At 40.7% G+C, this 17,461-nt stretch overlaps 2 protein-coding genes across 2 annotated transcripts in view; both read left to right on the top strand.

Annotated features, from left to right (window-relative positions):
• Positions 1 to 5,168, top strand: part of SPO11 (SPO11 initiator of meiotic double strand breaks) — a 136,348-nt gene extending 131,180 nt beyond the window's left edge. Inside the window, exons 11-17 of the mRNA XM_071572569.1 lie at positions 726 to 762; positions 984 to 1,093; positions 1,960 to 2,059; positions 2,558 to 2,595; positions 3,552 to 3,628; positions 3,807 to 3,918; positions 4,477 to 5,168. Coding sequence (XP_071428670.1) covers positions 726 to 762; positions 984 to 1,093; positions 1,960 to 2,059; positions 2,558 to 2,595; positions 3,552 to 3,628; positions 3,807 to 3,918; positions 4,477 to 4,596 — 594 coding nt within the window. The 3' untranslated portion in view covers positions 4,597 to 5,168. The remainder of the gene's footprint in view (positions 1 to 725; positions 763 to 983; positions 1,094 to 1,959; positions 2,060 to 2,557; positions 2,596 to 3,551; positions 3,629 to 3,806; positions 3,919 to 4,476) is intronic.
• Positions 5,169 to 5,925: 757 nt separating this feature from the next.
• RAE1 (ribonucleic acid export 1) lies at positions 5,926 to 14,181 on the top strand. Its single transcript, XM_071573085.1, has 12 exons — positions 5,926 to 5,997; positions 6,768 to 6,864; positions 7,005 to 7,109; positions 7,722 to 7,814; positions 8,228 to 8,314; positions 9,172 to 9,258; positions 9,512 to 9,583; positions 10,097 to 10,204; positions 10,521 to 10,627; positions 10,723 to 10,798; positions 11,326 to 11,520; positions 12,857 to 14,181. Exons 2-12 carry the CDS (start codon positions 6,775 to 6,777, stop codon positions 12,941 to 12,943), a joined length of 1,107 nt encoding a protein of 368 aa, XP_071429186.1. The 5' UTR covers positions 5,926 to 5,997; positions 6,768 to 6,774; the 3' UTR covers positions 12,944 to 14,181.
• The last annotated feature ends 3,280 nt before the right edge of the window (positions 14,182 to 17,461 follow it).

Here is a 17,461-nt window from a genome sequence, read left to right as displayed (position 1 = left end):
CTGAAAGATAACCTTAGCTGCCCATAATGCTTTGTTTGTAAGCAAAGCATGAAGTGCCCTGTTATTAAAGCTCTTCTACAGCTCTTCATACTTTATTTGCTGAGCCCTTCCACCCTGGCACCGGAGGTGATTTACTAGTCAGAAGTAAAAACAGACCACACACTTCAATATATACATATTCTTTTGCCAAATTCTTCCTCCAGTTCCTGTTTCCTCATCCATATGCTTGCCAGATTGAGCCAATCCTAATAGGAGATGCAAAGTAAACATTACTATATCTTCAAGTTCTGGCTCCAAAATACTTATAAAATCAGGTTATAGGTCAATAAAAGGAAGGATTTAATGGTCTTAAATATTTTAGATTTGTACTAAATTTGCAATCTTCACACTAAGCAGACTTTTTTCCTGGCTAGGACAGATAAAAATTCATCAGATTATTGTTATCTGTCATGCCCACATGATGAACAATCTTCTGCAATAGTGGCATAAAGAGTTTTGAAAAGAATCTTGTTATGACAGGAGGACTCCCGAGAACCACATAATAGAGCAGGATATGAATGGTTGAATACGCTTATAAAGAGGTGAAAATGTCAAGATTGATCTTGTATATACAAGATGAATAGTTGTTTCAGGATGCAATTGTGTCCTTCATTACCTAATGTTGTTATTTAAAAATATATAATTTTCTCTATTTAAAATGATTAATCTCCTTTTTGTTGTTTTAGGCAGTCACTGTGCCATCTAATGTTCAAGGAATTAAAAGTATCCTTTGAGCAAGAACTTTCATCGTAGACTGAAAAAATAAAGTAAAAACAAAGACTATTCCAAGTTAAACAATGTTCTGGTGATTTTTCTTTGCTTGTTGGCTCTGAAATTGAGTCATGATCACTGCTTTTGGCTCCACAGCAGGTATTTTAGAGCAGTTAGTTTTAATTGATTGGTGTGATGGATCACTTTACATGCAGTTAGCCTTAACAGAAAAGATTTAATCTCACATGCCAAGTTTATATTAATTGTGGAAAAAGATGCAACTTTTCAGAGACTCCTGGATGATGACTTCTTCAATAAAGTGTCCCCATGTATCATGATTACGGTATGCATCTCACATTTCATGTTCTCTAGCTAGACCCAATTTAACTAATACTTTAGCATTGTAGAGGTGCTCAAACTTGGGCAAAAGACCATAATAAAATTAATATGAAACATATTTAACAAATAATTTTTTAAAATTTCATTATCCTCATAGAATTATGAAATACACATTCTAAAGACTTATTTCCTCCAAACATCTCCTTAGAGCTTGGTAGCTTATCAGGTTCCTCTTCTGCTGCAGAGCCTCAGAAAGGCTCAGCTGTTGAGTGACCTTTTGTCCTTCAGGATCTGAGGTTTAGCAAACCCAAACGAAACAGAATTTGGTTGATTTTGGCTTGTACTGAAAGAGCAATGGAGCCAGGAGAATTAACAGGAATGTGTAAATGCAATATGCATACAGTGACAAAAACCACTTCCCAATACCTAAGAGAGATGAACACTTCTACGCCACATATTGTTCAGTTTTAGTCAGTTATAGCAAGAATTTGTTTTATATCGTTCCATTACTGCCAGAAATATATTTTGAGTTAAAAAGTGGCCTTTTTACACCAGCTTATATGGGCACCAAGGTACCTCTATACATCAACTCCCAGACCTTACAAATTAACTCCTTGAACAGAGGAATGTCTGACACTTCTACAGGGCCCATAATCCAGAACACCTGCCAGGCTGCTCCCAGCCCATCCCTCCCTCCTCACAGAGCCCAAACAGGCTCACAGAACTTCCCCTGCAGAACAGCTGCTGGACAAATGTTTCTGCCAGTGTTTTGTTTGTTTGCTTGCTTTTAAATGACAAATGTAAACACATATGCAGCCAGATGTTGTTTTATCTAATTTAAAATTGTTTGCTTTTATTTTATTTCTTCAGGGAAGAGGTGTGCCAGATCTTAATACACGACTGTTGGTCAGGAAGCTGTGGGATTCTTTTCAAATTCCTATTTTCAGCCTCATGGATGCAGATCCACATGGTAAATCTGTAGAGGTTCAGTGGAGTAAAAGGAAAGCAAAATTTGCTCAGAATGTCCTTTCTCACTCTTAGGGGAAGGTTCTGAGAGCCCAGTAATCCACCACAATCAGAAGGTTATGTATCTACACTGATCTTACCTGAAATGAGGAGGATTAATGCAAAATGAGGAGCAGCTGCTCAAAGCAAGATATTAAGAGATACAGATTAGACAGGATAATAAAGACACCTTTAATGATAGGTGTTGGACAATGTGTAAAAGAGCTCTTTATCCTTGGAGTTGCACTATGTACAGACAGTGTGAAACATTTATTGTATGAAGGTGACATATGCTGAAATTCTGATTATTTTGACATACTCTAAAAATATTTGTAAAACATAAATAACCTTGCTAATCATAAAGCCATAACTGCTATGCCATAAAATTGAATTAAACAGTCTCCTTAAAAGTTCCCAGTGTGCAGATTAACACATACTTGACTTCTGGTATTCTGCAACCCAGGTGTAGAAATAATGTGCGTCTACAAATATGGATCTGTGGTGAGTATATCTTTTCTCCTTCAAATACATTGTTTTGTAGCCCAGCCTGGAAGCTGGAAGGTATGAAATGCTATAACCTTTGTCAGAATAGGTACTGCCTTTCACCATTCTGTTGCAACACAAAGACACAGTTTCTAGGCCTTGTATGTCTGCAGAAACAGCTTCTTCCTGCAAGAAACAAAGCCCTTGGAGAGCAATGACAGGTGTTTCTTTAACTGTATTTCACAGTTTTTCCCTGCAGCACAGGCAGTTTTCAGGCAGTCCAAACAGAAAAGGGTTCTCCATTCACTTTGTTTCTGCCTTAGAAGAGGAATGAAGGCTGGAGGGACCTTGGAAGGAGGAGGACCCAACTTGTGAGATGGGTGATTCTCCACAAAACCATGTTATGTTGATAAAGTGTTTGATCTGGAGTGAGAATTTGCTTAGGGACACTTTTACTAGTGTGGAATGTTATGGAAGAAGAGGCAAAAGGAAAAAGTAGTATTATCACATTACATGGCTGCAGATGAGGTAGAGGAACACAATATGGGAGGCAGGCAGACAAAGGTGAAGGCATGAAGGCAGAGGGCAGGAGCAGAAGGGTGAACTGTTCGGTAGAGAAATGGAGAAAGAACACCCAAAGTTTTAAAAAAAAACTCAGAACTTCAGAAAACTCTAAGACACTGATGATGTCAAAGGTTGTTTTCTGGGGTTTTTGCAATCAGTCACATAAAAACCCAAACCAAACTGTTCAGACTAGACCTGGAATCCATCACAGGCCAAAGGGTGCAAACTTAGCAAAGAAGGGGTTCCTGGCCAGGGGACATGATAAGCTTCAGTTCCTCTGTGCTCTGCTATGCCATTCTGAGAGTGAAAATACCCACATGTCTCTATAACACAACCTGAGCATGACCTTGTCAGCCAATCTCAAATGACTTAAAATGGATGAATGTTATAGCTGACCTTTCTTGTTTCAGTCAATGTCTTTTGAGGCCCATCATCTCACCGTTCCATCTATAAAGTGGCTTGGTCTCCTTCCCTCTGATCTCAAGAGGTTAGTTATTCCCCAAAGAAACAGAAGGGTTCTTCTGGTTCATAGACAGGAAATGCAATCTGACTTACTGCACAGAAATCCGTTTAAATCCATTATTTTGGCTTAATATAAAGAAATAAGTTGGAAAAATACATTTTTAAGTGTGTGAGAAAATTTAAGAGGTTTATTTTCTTTTCAGATTAAACATAAGCAAAGATGCCCTGATTCCATTCACAAAGCAAGACCAAAAAAAGTTAGCAAGTATACAGAAGAGACCTTACATTGCTTGTCAGCCACTGTGGAAAAAAGAAGTGTGTATAAACCTACTGTTTCCTCTTTCTTACTCCCCACAGGACAAATCCTTTGCCTGACAAGCTCTTGGTATAGCAGAACCAGTAAGGTTTTGCACCCCTAAAAGAAGGAATGATTGGGAAAGCCTGGGATGTCTCTGAACCGGTGGGACTCAATGGCTCACAGAAGCATTTCAAGCTCTCCTGCCATAACTGCTTAAAGCAGTTCCTTAGTCAGTACTAGACCTCTAATCTTGCCTGTAGTTGAAAAATATAAATAGCACATATTGTATGAAATGATCAGAATGGAAGAAAAGGTGTTGCGTACCTTCTCCTTCCGGGTGCTGCTCAGAAATTGTGGTGTTCCTACGAGGTGAACAATGGAGAGCACACGAACATGCAACACACAATAAGAAATTTCAGCTCAGTGACTTTGCAGCACCATTTTCAGTCACATTGACTTTACAGTTCTACTTGCACACCCAATGAGTGTCATTCTTACACAAATCCTTACCTAACCCCAGATCAGGCTGTTACAGAATCACACATTAATATTTTTTCTTTTTTTTTTTTTTTTAGCTGGAAATTATGGCAGCATCTAAACTGAAGGCTGAAATTCAAGTGTTAACTTCTCTCTCACAAGATTACCTTTCCAGAGTCTATTTACCAAACAAACTGCAATTTGGTGGATGGCTGTGAACCTTCTTTTGTAAATGAAATGTTTTTCTATATATTGATTTGTTTTGTTGACTACTCTTAGAAAAAACCCTGCAGAGACAGAGGAGTATCTGTGAGCTTCTTGTTAATTTTCTTTATCACTGTATCTAGATTATAATTTCCTCTTTTTCTTTCAAACCATACTAGAAATTATGATTTTTTGCAGAATACTCTTGCTTCCATTCTGTGGTTTCTGTAGTGTAAAAGTGCCAAATGCAATAGTACACAAAGAAAAGGTAACAAAATATGTTCTTTCTCGCCAGAAAAATGTTAACTTCAAAAATGTATCCAGGAATTGCTTTGCCCTGTCTTAAAGCACAAGATGATGCTGTACCAAGGTTTTTATGTTTGAGAGGAGTGACTTTGTCAAGAATTTATTGCACGTCTCCTGTTGGGTATTATTTTAAGTACATCATTTTGGGGTTTCATGTTCACTGTGAATTCAGACCAAAAAGTCAGATTCTAATTCTTTATTACTGCATCTCTCAAGCAGCTATAAACGTTCCAGCAACCAAGTTACTGTTTGTCCTAAAGGAATAAGTAAGAAAGCAGATGTTACTGATTAAGAATTTAATAAACAATCCTGTTAATGATGCACATCATAGCAGAATCCCTTGTTCATTTTATTTATTTAGTTGGCTCTAAACCAGTAAAAAGGGACAGAAAACTGTGATTAAAGTGTACACTAATTTTTATGTGAGGCCAGATTGAGAATCCCTCCAAATCAGCACTACAGTCGCCAGCACAGATATGACAGACAGTAGATTTATCTAGTGCGGGCTTTTACTGCTGTTCCACCAGCCTTCAATTCGAATTGATATATTTTTTATTTACTGCACAATGGCACTGACAGGCAGGGCTGGTCTCCAGGTCAGACCAGGGAACAGCGGGAAGGTCCCTGTCAGGAGGGCCAGGGCAGGTGCGCGGCCTCGAGGAAGGATTTACCCTCACGAGAATGAGTTTTCGAAATAGCTGGGGCAGTTCTTAAGGGTTAGTGTTGTTTGACTGGAGCAGGAGACCCAATCCCAGGATATGCCGAGTGGGAAGAGACACACGAGGATTGAGCCCAACCCCGGCCCTGCGCATGCCCATCCCCAGGAGTCACATCCTGTGTCGCAGAGCATCACTCAAACGCTCCTGGAGCTCTGGCAGTCTTGGGGCCGTGCCCAAACCCTGGGGCGCCTGTTCAGTGCCCACCACCCCCTGATGGAAGAGTCTTTCCCTGACATCCCACTCCTCTCCCTCACACCCGACCCGACTCTTCTCCGGTAAGGCCCCGCCCCCGCCCAGTGCGCAGCCGCGGCCCCGCCCTCGGCGCCTGCGCAGGAGGCGCGGCCGTCCCGCGTCGCTGAGGGCTCCGGGCCGGGCGGGCCCGCACCGCCGGTGGGTCTCCGCGGGCCCCGCACCCTGCGGGAGCTCCCGTTGTCCCCCGCATCCCTCCCGACCTTCCACTGCCCCCCGCACCCTTCCGACCTCCTGCGGGACCCCAGGGGCCGCTCCGCCTTCCGCCGGAGGGGAGCGGCACCCCGCGCAGCGGCGCGGCCTTGGTGCCGGGTGGGTGGGCAGAGACCCCCGGGCGGGCCGTGAGGCGGAGGGGCAGCAACGTGGGGCGGGCCCAGGGCCAGCGAGGGGCACGGCGGGGTTGGCTCTCGCCAGGGGACGGCCCGAGGGGGATCCCGTCAGAGCGGCCACGCGGGAGGTGGTTAATGGGGTGTCTGCATATCCCCGCAGGCAGTTAAATGCCTCCCTGACGCCCGATCCCGTCAGATCTCGGAAGCTAAGCAGGGTCTGCACCGGTTAGTACTTGGATGATGGGAATACCGAGGGCTGTAGGTTCTAGTCCTGAGGACTTCACTGTCACCGTCCAGGCTCGGTTCGGCCGTGGCAGATGGACCTCAGGACTTAAACGGTGGGACCAGTTCTGTGCACGCTGTGCCTCACCTAAAAAATCCACTGCGCAGGCTGGAAGGGCACACCCATGTGGGGAGAGCCCTTCCCAAAACTTCGTTCCCGAAGTCTGGCCATATGTACATTTCCCCGAGTGCTTCCCAGGGCCGTGCTGGAGTACTGGCTGCGGTGAGACGCCCCAGAGGGCCTTGCAGGGCTTTGGTGAGGGTCTTGCAGGGCTCCCTGAGCCTTTCCCTTGTTTGCAGAGCAAAGATGAGCCTGTTCGGATCCACGTCGGGGTTCGGCGCCGGCGGCACCAGCATGTTCGGCAGCACCACCGCAGATAACCACAACCCCATGAAGGTGCGTGTGTCAGCCCCCTGGGCACCGCTGGGCTGCGCTGGGTGCTGGTGTGGCACGGCACTGCCTCGGAACCTGCCCTGGAGGAGGAATAAGATCTCAGTAAATGTGGCAAATTTTCTTTTGTGTCCTGTCCTTTGTAGGACATCGAGGTTACATCTCCACCTGATGACAGCATCTCTTGTTTGGCATTCAGTCCACCAACGCTGCCGGGTAATTTCCTCATTGCAGGATCGTGGGCCAATGATGTGAGTACTCACAGTGGATAAAGTGGGAGCATTGGTGCCTAAACTGCAAAAGGGGATCCTAAAAACTTGTGCCAGGGCACCTGAAAATATAAATTGTTGAAGAACTGTGAAATTGGTGTCTGGTACCAAGGCACTGAGTTTGACAAAGCTGGTAAAGCAACCAGTTTGATAGTGTAGTCTCAAAAAGATTTAAGTTCATGCAACGTTACTGAAGATTTTTTGGATTGCAGGGCAAGATCCCGGGTGGCAAAAGTAGGGAGGGAAGACAAATGTGGGCATGTTTTTTAACTGTTGTGCTTGATCTGCTGGCTGGTGGCCTGCAGCAAGCAGCTTCTGCCCAGCTGAGGGTTCAGGATTCTGGGCAGGACAGCATGGTGAGGTGTTACATGTTCTTAAGGTACTCCTGAGGTGAAGTTGAAGGTCTGGGGCTGAGTTTTGGCTGCACAGGTGAAAGGAACATAGTCAGAGGAAATAGGGTTTTGCTAATTCTGAAAAAGACTACAAACCTGGGTGTTTATAATCACATTTTCCACTGGATAAACTATGGCTGGGATGTTCAAGATGAGTCTCTTAAGTTCATGTTACTATGTTACATCTCTTCTCCTGTTACAGGTTCGCTGCTGGGAAGTTCAGGATAATGGACAGACAATTCCAAAGGCTCAGCAGATGCACACAGGGCCTGTACTAGATGCCTGCTGGAGTGATGTATGTTCGTATTTAAAAACAAATACACAATTTTTACCAAAACTCGGAATAAATTGGGATGTGGTTTTCAGGCAGATGAGTGCCACGTGTAGATACAGCCCATGGTTATTGTGTGGCCTTCCATTGCTGTGAATTTGTGCTAAGTGTGTCCTGATGGGATAGACTGACATGGCCTTAAGAAGGTTAAAAGTGGGTTTAAAAGTTAAGAATGTATTTAAAGCTAAATAAAACCTATCTTTTTTTGTGACATCCAGTGATAAATAAGTTTTCATTTTTGTTTCTTTGTTTTGCAGTCCCAGTATGTGTTATATTGATGTTACACTATTACTAGAAGAGACTAAGATTGGGCAGTTTTCTCATAGATACTTCATAATAGAGCCAGTGAATCCCTTGGTCTTATTCTTGTTTTTTAGGATGGGAGTAAAGTATTTACTGCTTCCTGTGATAAAACTGCCAAAATGTGGGATCTCAACAGTAATCAAGCAATTCAGATTGCACAAGTAAGTAAGCAAGCCGCAAACTATTAGGTGGTTCTTTTTCCTTTTCCATTTTTTATTAAAATCTACTTCTTGTAGCATTTTTGTATTTTAGAGAGAGTGAAGTGCACCTGAATAGGTGATCAAAGTGATAGGAATAACCTGTGCACCTGTTTTACTTTAGAGAACTCTTTCCATTGCTGCAGTGGTTCTCACTAAGTCACCCTGCTGCATTAGAGGGGAAAAATGTTCACATATTATTGAATTCACTGTCACAAATGCCAATTTTCAGATGCAGCAGTAACAGGGATCATAATTTACATTCTTAATTTAGAAGTTAATATCTGTTGATAGAACATGTAGTTAGGATGACTTAAAAGAGTTACCAGTTCTGTAATTTAAGGAGAGTCCCTTTAATGATTGCTGCTTGTATCTTATTTGAGGTGATAAAATTCAAATTCTCAACCTTTATTTTAAAATCTTGTTGGTGTAATTAACATTGGCTTGTTTTTTGTAGCTGTTGCCAGAAGCTCAGGTTTTTGTTAGTTTAATGTAATATGCATTAAAAAGTGTTGGTTTTAGCGTGGTGGATAATATCCTTTAAAAATAAAGCCCTGCTGTTCATAATTTATATTTCTGCTGTAGGTTGATTTGGTTGTAGTCCTTTGTGTCAGGAACCTTTTTATTTATGTGAGTGATTTTACAGCACAAACATGTCAAAGGTCATGATAAACTTTTATCCTGACTGCTATGACTAAAATCATGGATCACTTTCCTTGAATGGATAAAAAGTGTAAATAAATACAAAAATATGAGGAGCATAAACAAGAAACACAGCCTGTTATAGTAGTAATTGTATGTGTTTGTCATTTGTTTGTCAGCATGATGCTCCTGTGAAGACTATCCACTGGATTAAAGCACCAAATTACAGCTGTGTGATGACAGGAAGCTGGGATAAAACTCTGAAGGTATGATTTTTACCTGAACAAATGGGCACAAAGTGTGATAGTAATCTGTGTATGAAACTATTTATGTGAAGTGAAAATATTTTATTAAATGCTAATGATTAGTGGAAAGGCCTCACTTCACAGAGAGTTGCACTGTTCTGACAATAGACAAGAGTAAACAACTTGTGCCAATTATATTATTTTTACTGAATTAATTTAAAGAGTATACCCTCAGCTCCCAGTGTAAGTTTGTTTGTTTTTCTGTTCCCATCAGTTCTGGGATACCCGCTCACCAACACCTATGATGACACTGCAGCTCCCTGAAAGATGTTACTGTGCAGATGTGGTAAGCCAGGAGATCCAGGAAACTGGTGTCAGTGGGATAACTGGGAGTAGGAATAAATGGCAGGTTTGGGGGCTTCTCTGGGGTAGTATTGAATACTGTTAGTATTTGATCTCTGATTTTAGCAGTAGAACATAATCTGATCATCTTCGTGAGGCTCTGGAAAATGGGGATTTTCATACACACTTAGTGTTCTTTTACCATTACAAAACTAAATCAGCACTAGGACTGACCTTTAGCTCTGGACAAGTTTTTATATCACTGTCACACTTAACATTGGAAGGGTCAGCTAATAATTAGATTTTTGGCATGTTTTAATTTCACAGTAGCAGGGAAAAACTGACTTGTTAAGTTTGAAGATATGTCTACAAATGAACTTTTTTCTTTCTATTCTTCCCATTTCCCTCCCTCCTAATTCCTTTAAGTTCATCAGGGTTTTCTGTGAAGTAACAGAGTTCTCTGCTATGCTGTTAACACAGGTGTCTCTCTTCCAACCTGTTCTCCAACCTTATCCAGGTTCATCCTATGGCAGCTGTGGCCACTGCAGAAAGGGGTTTGATAGTTTATCAGTTAGAGAACCAGCCTTCTGAATTCAGAAGAATAGAATCTCCTCTTAAACACCAGGTAAATGATAGTATTTATTATGAGTGTATTTCTACAGGTTGTTGACATTCTGGGCTTGACATTTTTTGGTAAAAACAAGCACTTTTTCAAAGCCAAGTTTTCTTAGTATGGCACATGACCTGGTCTGCCATTGATCTATTGCTGATCTTCACAAGGATTTAGAAATTCAGATACTGTGGCCCAAATTCTCAACAGAATTTGACCTATATCTGAATCTTGTTTGTAGTTTTGCTTCACTTTGATGTCTGTGATGTTTTGTGTCTCTGTGGAAAAGAAGTTTCTGTCTAAAACACCTTTATATCTTTCTCAAATTTAGCATCGCTGTGTCGCTATTTTTAAAGATAAAGTGAACAAACCAACCGGATTTGCCCTTGGAAGTATTGAAGGAAGAGTGGCTATTCATTATATCAACCCCCCAAATCCGTAAGTATTTAATAAAACATCCTTTCTGTATTGCTCAGTTCAAAATAAGGAATATAAAAAAGTATTTTTAATTCCTTTTTTTACTTCCCTCCCAGTGCAAAAGATAATTTCACTTTTAAATGCCATCGCTCAAATGGAACAAACACATCAGCACCTCAGGACATCTATGCTGTGAGTATTCAACATGTGCCTCTGTGTCATATGTAGAGTTTACACTCCTAATGTAAAATTGGCTCTGAATTCCTTGTTCTCCTTAACCTTTTATCTTGCCTAAAATTGTCATAGACATGTGTTTGAAGACCTGTTACAGTCCTAATGTAAGAGGAAAGGCAAATTTTTGTACTTCCCATAAAATAAGTACCAGATCAGCCTTTCATTAAATCACCAACAAATGGAGTTGACAGTTGTTAATTTTGCAGATACTGAAACAAAACTTAATGTAGTGGTGTAATGCCATTATGCATTGAATTTTTAGGTACTAAAAAAAAGTAATGTTTTTCTTGTTGCTTTGGTATTTTTGTTGGTTGTTTTTTTCTCCAAAAATTTATCTGAAGACATTCTATAAAATTAAGAGCTCTGTCTAGTTGAAATTTCTTTTTCCTGTGTATTTACTCTTTCAAGGCTTTAGCACATCTCTTGTGAGTGTTCAGTTGTTCATATGAGAGGTGTTTTACATGGTATCTTTTGTGATTGTGCAGGTAAATGGGATAGCATTTCACCCTGTCCATGGTACTCTTGCAACAGTGGGATCTGATGGGAGATTCAGCTTTTGGGATAAAGATGCACGGACAAAGCTAAAAACCTCGGAACAGCTTGACCAGCCAATATCTGCTTGTTGTTTCAACCATAATGGCAATATATTTGCATATGCTTCCAGTTATGATTGGTCAAAGGTGAGAAGGGCTTGGGCTCGTCTTCATACTTGCACACCTGATGAAGTTTAACACTGAACTTGTACATTCTTGGAGTTTTAGCTTCAGCTGGACATGATTGCTAAATGGTGCTGTTCTGCAAATGTGGATGAGCAGAATGTAAATTCCATGATTCAGAAGTGGTTGCTCACACACACTCTGCCCTGGGCAGTGTCCTGGGGCAATGTGGAACCCTAACAGGTTCCCACAGATCTCTTTGAAATGCACAGCTCTGCTGCTTGGGAGGGAAGAAAAGCTCTTAACTGTGATTATAAACACCCCCATGTTTGAATGCCCTGTGCTGAATTTTTACTACCACTTAATGAGGCTTTTTGGTGGTGCTTATTTATGTGTTTCTCTTCCAAACTTAACAATATAGATTAAAGAGAATCACACCAAATAAGTGGAAAATCAGTACTTCTTAATAGTTTAAGAAGAGAGAGTAGCAAGGTTGAAATGTAACTGATTTTCATGGTGCTTTGAGGACAATATTCCTTGTGGTTTTGACTGAAATGAATGCAGAAATCACACAGATTAACTCAATTACGTGCTATAAAAAAGGAAAATTTTAATTGATTGGATTGTATCTAGTCTTCTTTCCAAAGTAAGATAACTCATTGATGCCAGGAAAGATAAATTCTTCACTGCAGTGCTAGAGATGGACCAGGATATCTTTCACATCTGTAAACCAATATTAAGTAGTAAAACCAGTAGGTGTTAAGTACTAAACTTCCTTCCCAGAACCATTTCTGTCCATAGCGTTGGTAATTTCCAACCTGCATCCCATTATTAGTGGTTACTCTCCCTGATTTGGATACTTGGGCATTGAGCTGGTAATGTGTATGCAAATAATGCCAATATGCAAAAGAGATATTTGCATCTGCACTTGGGGAACAGATCGTTTTGCAGTTGCCTGTGGAACTTGGGCTTCACTTTGAAAAGATGTGACCTTGTGTCATTTGAAAGACAGAAAATATAAAGTAAAGCTGAATGGCCATTGAAGGTTTTAAAAAAATCATGTTGAGTTCTTATGCTGCATCTGTAAAGTAAAACTTCAGACATATGTGCTCATTTTTTTTTTACATTTTAAAAATGTATAAACATCCCTTAAATATTACTTTATATGCACAGTTCTTATAATTGCTTATTTATAGTAAGCTCTTTCTAATCCACTGCTGTGGTCCAATATCTCATCTTAAAGGCTTTAAAATTAAACCTTAAGAAACCAAACTAATGGAATATCCATTTTCTTAAATTTTAAGGTAATGCTGATATTTCTCGTTTGAAGAGACTAAAAAGAGAATTTTTTTCTTTTCAGGGTCATGAATTCTATAATCCACAGAAGAAAAACTACATTTTTCTGCGAAATGCAGCAGAAGAGCTAAAGCCCAGGAATAAGAAGTAGAGTCTGACTTGTGATACTCTACTTGTTCTGCTGTTCCTGCCTCTGCTCTTCTGCCTTTTGTGCCCTACTGCACCACAGTCAGTCGACTTTGGATCACAAACATTTAGCAGGAACTGTAAAAATTGTATTACATGTAATCTGACTTGCTGGAGGACATTTTTCAGATTAGATACTCTGAAGTGTGTAAGAAAGAGAGGCTTGTAATGACATGAGTTAACCACTCTCTGTTCCACAGCAATAATGAAATTGCAGCAAAATCAACATCTGGGTGGATATTCCTGCGTTGGAGTGCAACCATTTGTATCTATGGATTTATTTTGTTAGTACTACATTAAAATTTGTTAATTATAATAGTTCTGGAGAAGCTGTATAAATACTGTATTTTTTGTAAGTACTTGAAGAATCACCAGTAATTCTCAAAGGGGGCTTTTTTTTCCTATTAATAATTCAGGGCTCCTTTATTGCTTTCTGTTTTTTAAAATGGAAGCATCCTCTGCTGTATGCCAGAAAAAATGCCTTGCCAATTGTTTTCCCTCCTTTTTTAGTTGAATAAGAAGGTATGTAAGGGGCCAACAGCAGTGACAGAAACTCAAGACAAAGATGGGCCCAGTGCAAACTTTAGTTTAGTTTTTTCTAACACTTCAGCAAAGGTCACAAACTTTGAGCCACTCATGTTTATTCTAGTTCAAAGGAGAAGCTGCCAGTGGTGCCAAGTGTTAAAATGTTCAGTAACAGAGTTCAGTAACATAAGAAAACCATTAAAGATTTTATTCATGACCAAACCAATGTGTGCAAAATTCTTGTGACCTAAACTGGTATGAAATTGACACTTTTTTAGAGTTAAAAGTTGGTCTTGTAATTAACTGTGGTTCTGTCCTGTCACAGGCTGTTCAGGACTGAAGGAGACAGTAATTTTTGTATTAACTAGAGAGCTTCATCCTGATCAAAAATGCTGTGAAACAAAGCAAGTGGGTCTCTCTCTGACTTGAATCTACCACTGTTTACTTTTAGCTAGTCAGTTGTATACATGCCAAAGTTTTCTTTCTAGAAGTGAATGCTTATTATTCCTGGCTATGTTTTGTTTGATAATGACTGAATTAAAAGGGGGGCGCATGTATAGAAATAAATGTCATATTGTACAAAATCTCTGTAAAACTGTTATGTTTTAAGGCTTATGGTTATGGATTCCTGCTGCATTTCAAATAAAATTTTTGCTAAATGCTTTTTTATATTCAAAAGTTCTGTTACAATAACATGGGCAAGGTGGTGTGTTGACCTCTAAAACCACTGTAATCAGAGGCGTTTTCTGAAAATCAGGTCCTTTTCCTCCAGCTGCTTGAGCTGGGAATCAAATGCATTTTCCAATTGCTGTTTCACTGTGAATGATTCCTGTGGGTTTGTGTCAAAGAATTGGGAGAACTGATGTGAAAGGTCTTTTTATTTTCTGAGAATGAATCAAGGCCCTTCGTATTTAAACAACTGAACACCTGACAACTTGTCTTCAATACAAATGAATCACTCTTGAAATTCTCCACCCTGCTGTCCTTTCACTTCAGACTCTTCCCTGTACAGTGTTAAATCAGTTTTTGTTGAGTGGATATTTCTTGTTTGGCACAGAGCAAAGTCCATGCTACATACTCTGCTGTTGTTTTGGGATAATCTCTTCCATGTTTCATTTCTCAAGATCATTTTTTCTTGTTTCCCGTATGTATTCCATGGGTTTAGATTTCACATTCATGGACTATTTGTTTTCTTTAAGATAGGAAAAAGTTCCCAGCACTTGTATCAGTAGCTGGTCATTTCCTCAAACATTCTTTCCTTTTCTGTTGACTCTTTTCCCTAAGTTTGTGATTGTTTTGCAGCAATTTTTGGTTGTTAGCACATCTTTCCAGGCAAGTGAATACCACCAGGCAACTGCAGGCTCAAGACTTAAGTGGATTGTGATCGTTGATGTGTGCAGAACTCCCACTGGTGTAAACAGGGAAGAATGGAATGTATCATTGTTTTTTGTTTTAGAAGATCTGGTATTTTTAGTTTAAATACTTGACAACAACTTGAATGAGTGAGAGAAGATAGATTAGTTCAGCAGGTGCATTTCCATGGGATCCATGGAGTTGAACCTACTTAAGTGGACATGAAAGCCAGCGCTGCTAAATCTTGTTTTGTAGCATGTTAGGTGTTGATATGTTGAGTAGTTACTCTCCTGCTGGACTCGATTTCTTTGTCAGTGAGGCTTCAGAATTATTTAGTCATCACTTGCTACTTGTTCAAACTAATTTTAGAAGGGCATATTTTCCATTATGTTGCTGTGCATATTAGATTCATCCAACTGTGAGGAGAGAGTCACACTTTGAACTGATTTGTTTTCCATTACCCAAGTTAAGAGAACACATTGGCAATTTACTCCTCCCTGGAATTATTGTGAGGTTGTAAAGTACACACAGCTGCATCCCTTCAAGCATCAAACATAAGTGAGAGCTTATTCACACACAGTACTAAGTGTTGGTGCATTTCTGGAAATGTATTAACTTGCTATTCTGTGGCAGTGACCTGTCCAAAAAACTAGTGAAGAATGTAAGATGCCTATTTCAATTAGTTTCTTGAAAATTTGCTCTCAATTCTTGTGTTTTATTGCAGGAAAATAAGCTCTGGCATAAAGAGCAACTCAGCTAAGCCCTCAAAATAGGAACATTTTACAGTACTTTCAGATGAGCTTCCTCCTGCTACTCTCATGTGTGAGTGATTTTGCAGGTTGGTTTAATGAAGTATATTTCAGAAAACTAAGCACTTGCAAAGTTTGTCTGCTGAAGCCTTTCACAAATAAAACCAGACATGTTTGCACAATGGCAGGCAGGCAGTGTCTTAATTCACCATCTGTCAGAGGAAATGCAATACTGAATTGGTGAGTACTCCAGCTTAGCACCTAGGCCAGGAAACGGGTCAGTTTGAGTTGTTCTCCAGAGACAGGGATTTGAGATCGAGCTGGGGGTAGGTTTATGAGGGGCATTTCAGTAAAACTTGCTTAGGCCTGGTTCAATTTAATTGTGAAGAAGTGCTGTCTGCAGATGTGGTGTTTGGACAAATTGTGTCAAACTCTATCACAAGGTTCACACTGTCTTTGAAATCATAGAAACCACTTATTTCTGATTTGGTTTTTCTACTTTGTTTGTAGAGATGAACCAGAGCACAATGAAATGCTCTTATGATTTTATGTCTCCAGATTGGCTAAGTGTCATTTGCAGTCTGGGGTAATTGAACTTCTTTCAAGAGTCTTTGATAGAGGTGAACTGTGCAAAACATTTCCCCTGGGTTGTTCAGCTTTACCAGCCAGGTGAGAATCATTCCTTGGTTCTGCAGCACACAGCAGTGGACGGAACAAATTCAGAACAGAAACAACCTCCTGATGATATTCCCTACACCAGCAGCTGCAGAACGCACAAAATGCTCGAGTTTCAAGCCGTTGCTGTAAATCTGCTGCCGTGCCAGGCGATGGCAGTGCTGGTGGCTCCTGAGGAACGCTCTCCCTGCAGCCCGGGCTGCGGCGCTGGGCTCCGCTGGAGCTCTGTGTGGAGCTGGCAGTGCTGCTGCACGTGTGCTGCAATGCAAAGTACGGTTATTTGTCATCTGTTTGTTCCCCTTTCCTCACTATCGGGCCCTGAAGGTCCTGTGAACCAAGTCAGCCACACATATTTCTTCTTACCCTCCCTGCTGGCCCCAAGATTCCTGGGCTCCAGGCCGGTTACTCCCTTCCTTGCTGGCCTTGAAGGTCCCAGGCACCCGGCCAGCCCGGTGCTGTTAATGATCCCATTACAGAACAGGGAGGTGTAACAGCACCCAGAGCACTGTCCATAAAATCGGGGAGTTAGAAATCTTAAGTGGAGAACTTGAACTCAAACTAGTTCTGGACCCCCTGTGGCCACAGATGTCTCCGCCATCCTCTGCTTCCTCAGGATTGAGTGAGTGACTATGACATGATTTTCAAGTCTCTATTATGTGTACTAAGATCCTCCTATCTGCAGAGAGCCAAGGTGATAAGAAATCATAATTTGTATTATAAATTCTGCATTATTCTACTTACAGATACTATATTGATTTTTCTTGTAGAAATCCTGTGCCATAGTAGTCATAAATTCTGTGCTATGCTAATCATAATAGCTTCTTTAAGAAAGCTTTAACTGTACCTACAATTTAGTGCTGTCTTCATTCTGACAAAGATCCCTAAAAACACTGTCTGTCCCTTTTGTGTCAGGTGTAACAGGCATAACTTAAAAGAAAAAAAACCCAGTAGTATCTGCATTGACAGAATATTGTCTTTCACACCTCAGGCTGTGAGATGGAGTTGGTAGAACTGTGTACTTTGTCCTGCAGCTTATGTTCAAACAGCTGAAAACCACCTATTCATATTTCCCGGTAAGCTTAGGTTTATACACAGGCAGTGCAGGGCCCATCCTCCTGCTCTCAGCAGGAAACAAGCCAATGAGAACAGCCCCGGGAGTGACACACTGGGATATCAGCTAT

Source organism: Pithys albifrons, chromosome 18 (assembly GCF_047495875.1).
Source record: "Pithys albifrons albifrons isolate INPA30051 chromosome 18, PitAlb_v1, whole genome shotgun sequence".
NCBI lineage: Eukaryota > Metazoa > Chordata > Aves > Passeriformes > Thamnophilidae > Pithys > Pithys albifrons.
Note: the sequence above shows the minus strand (reverse complement) of the source record. Positions and strands in the feature narration are given on the sequence as shown.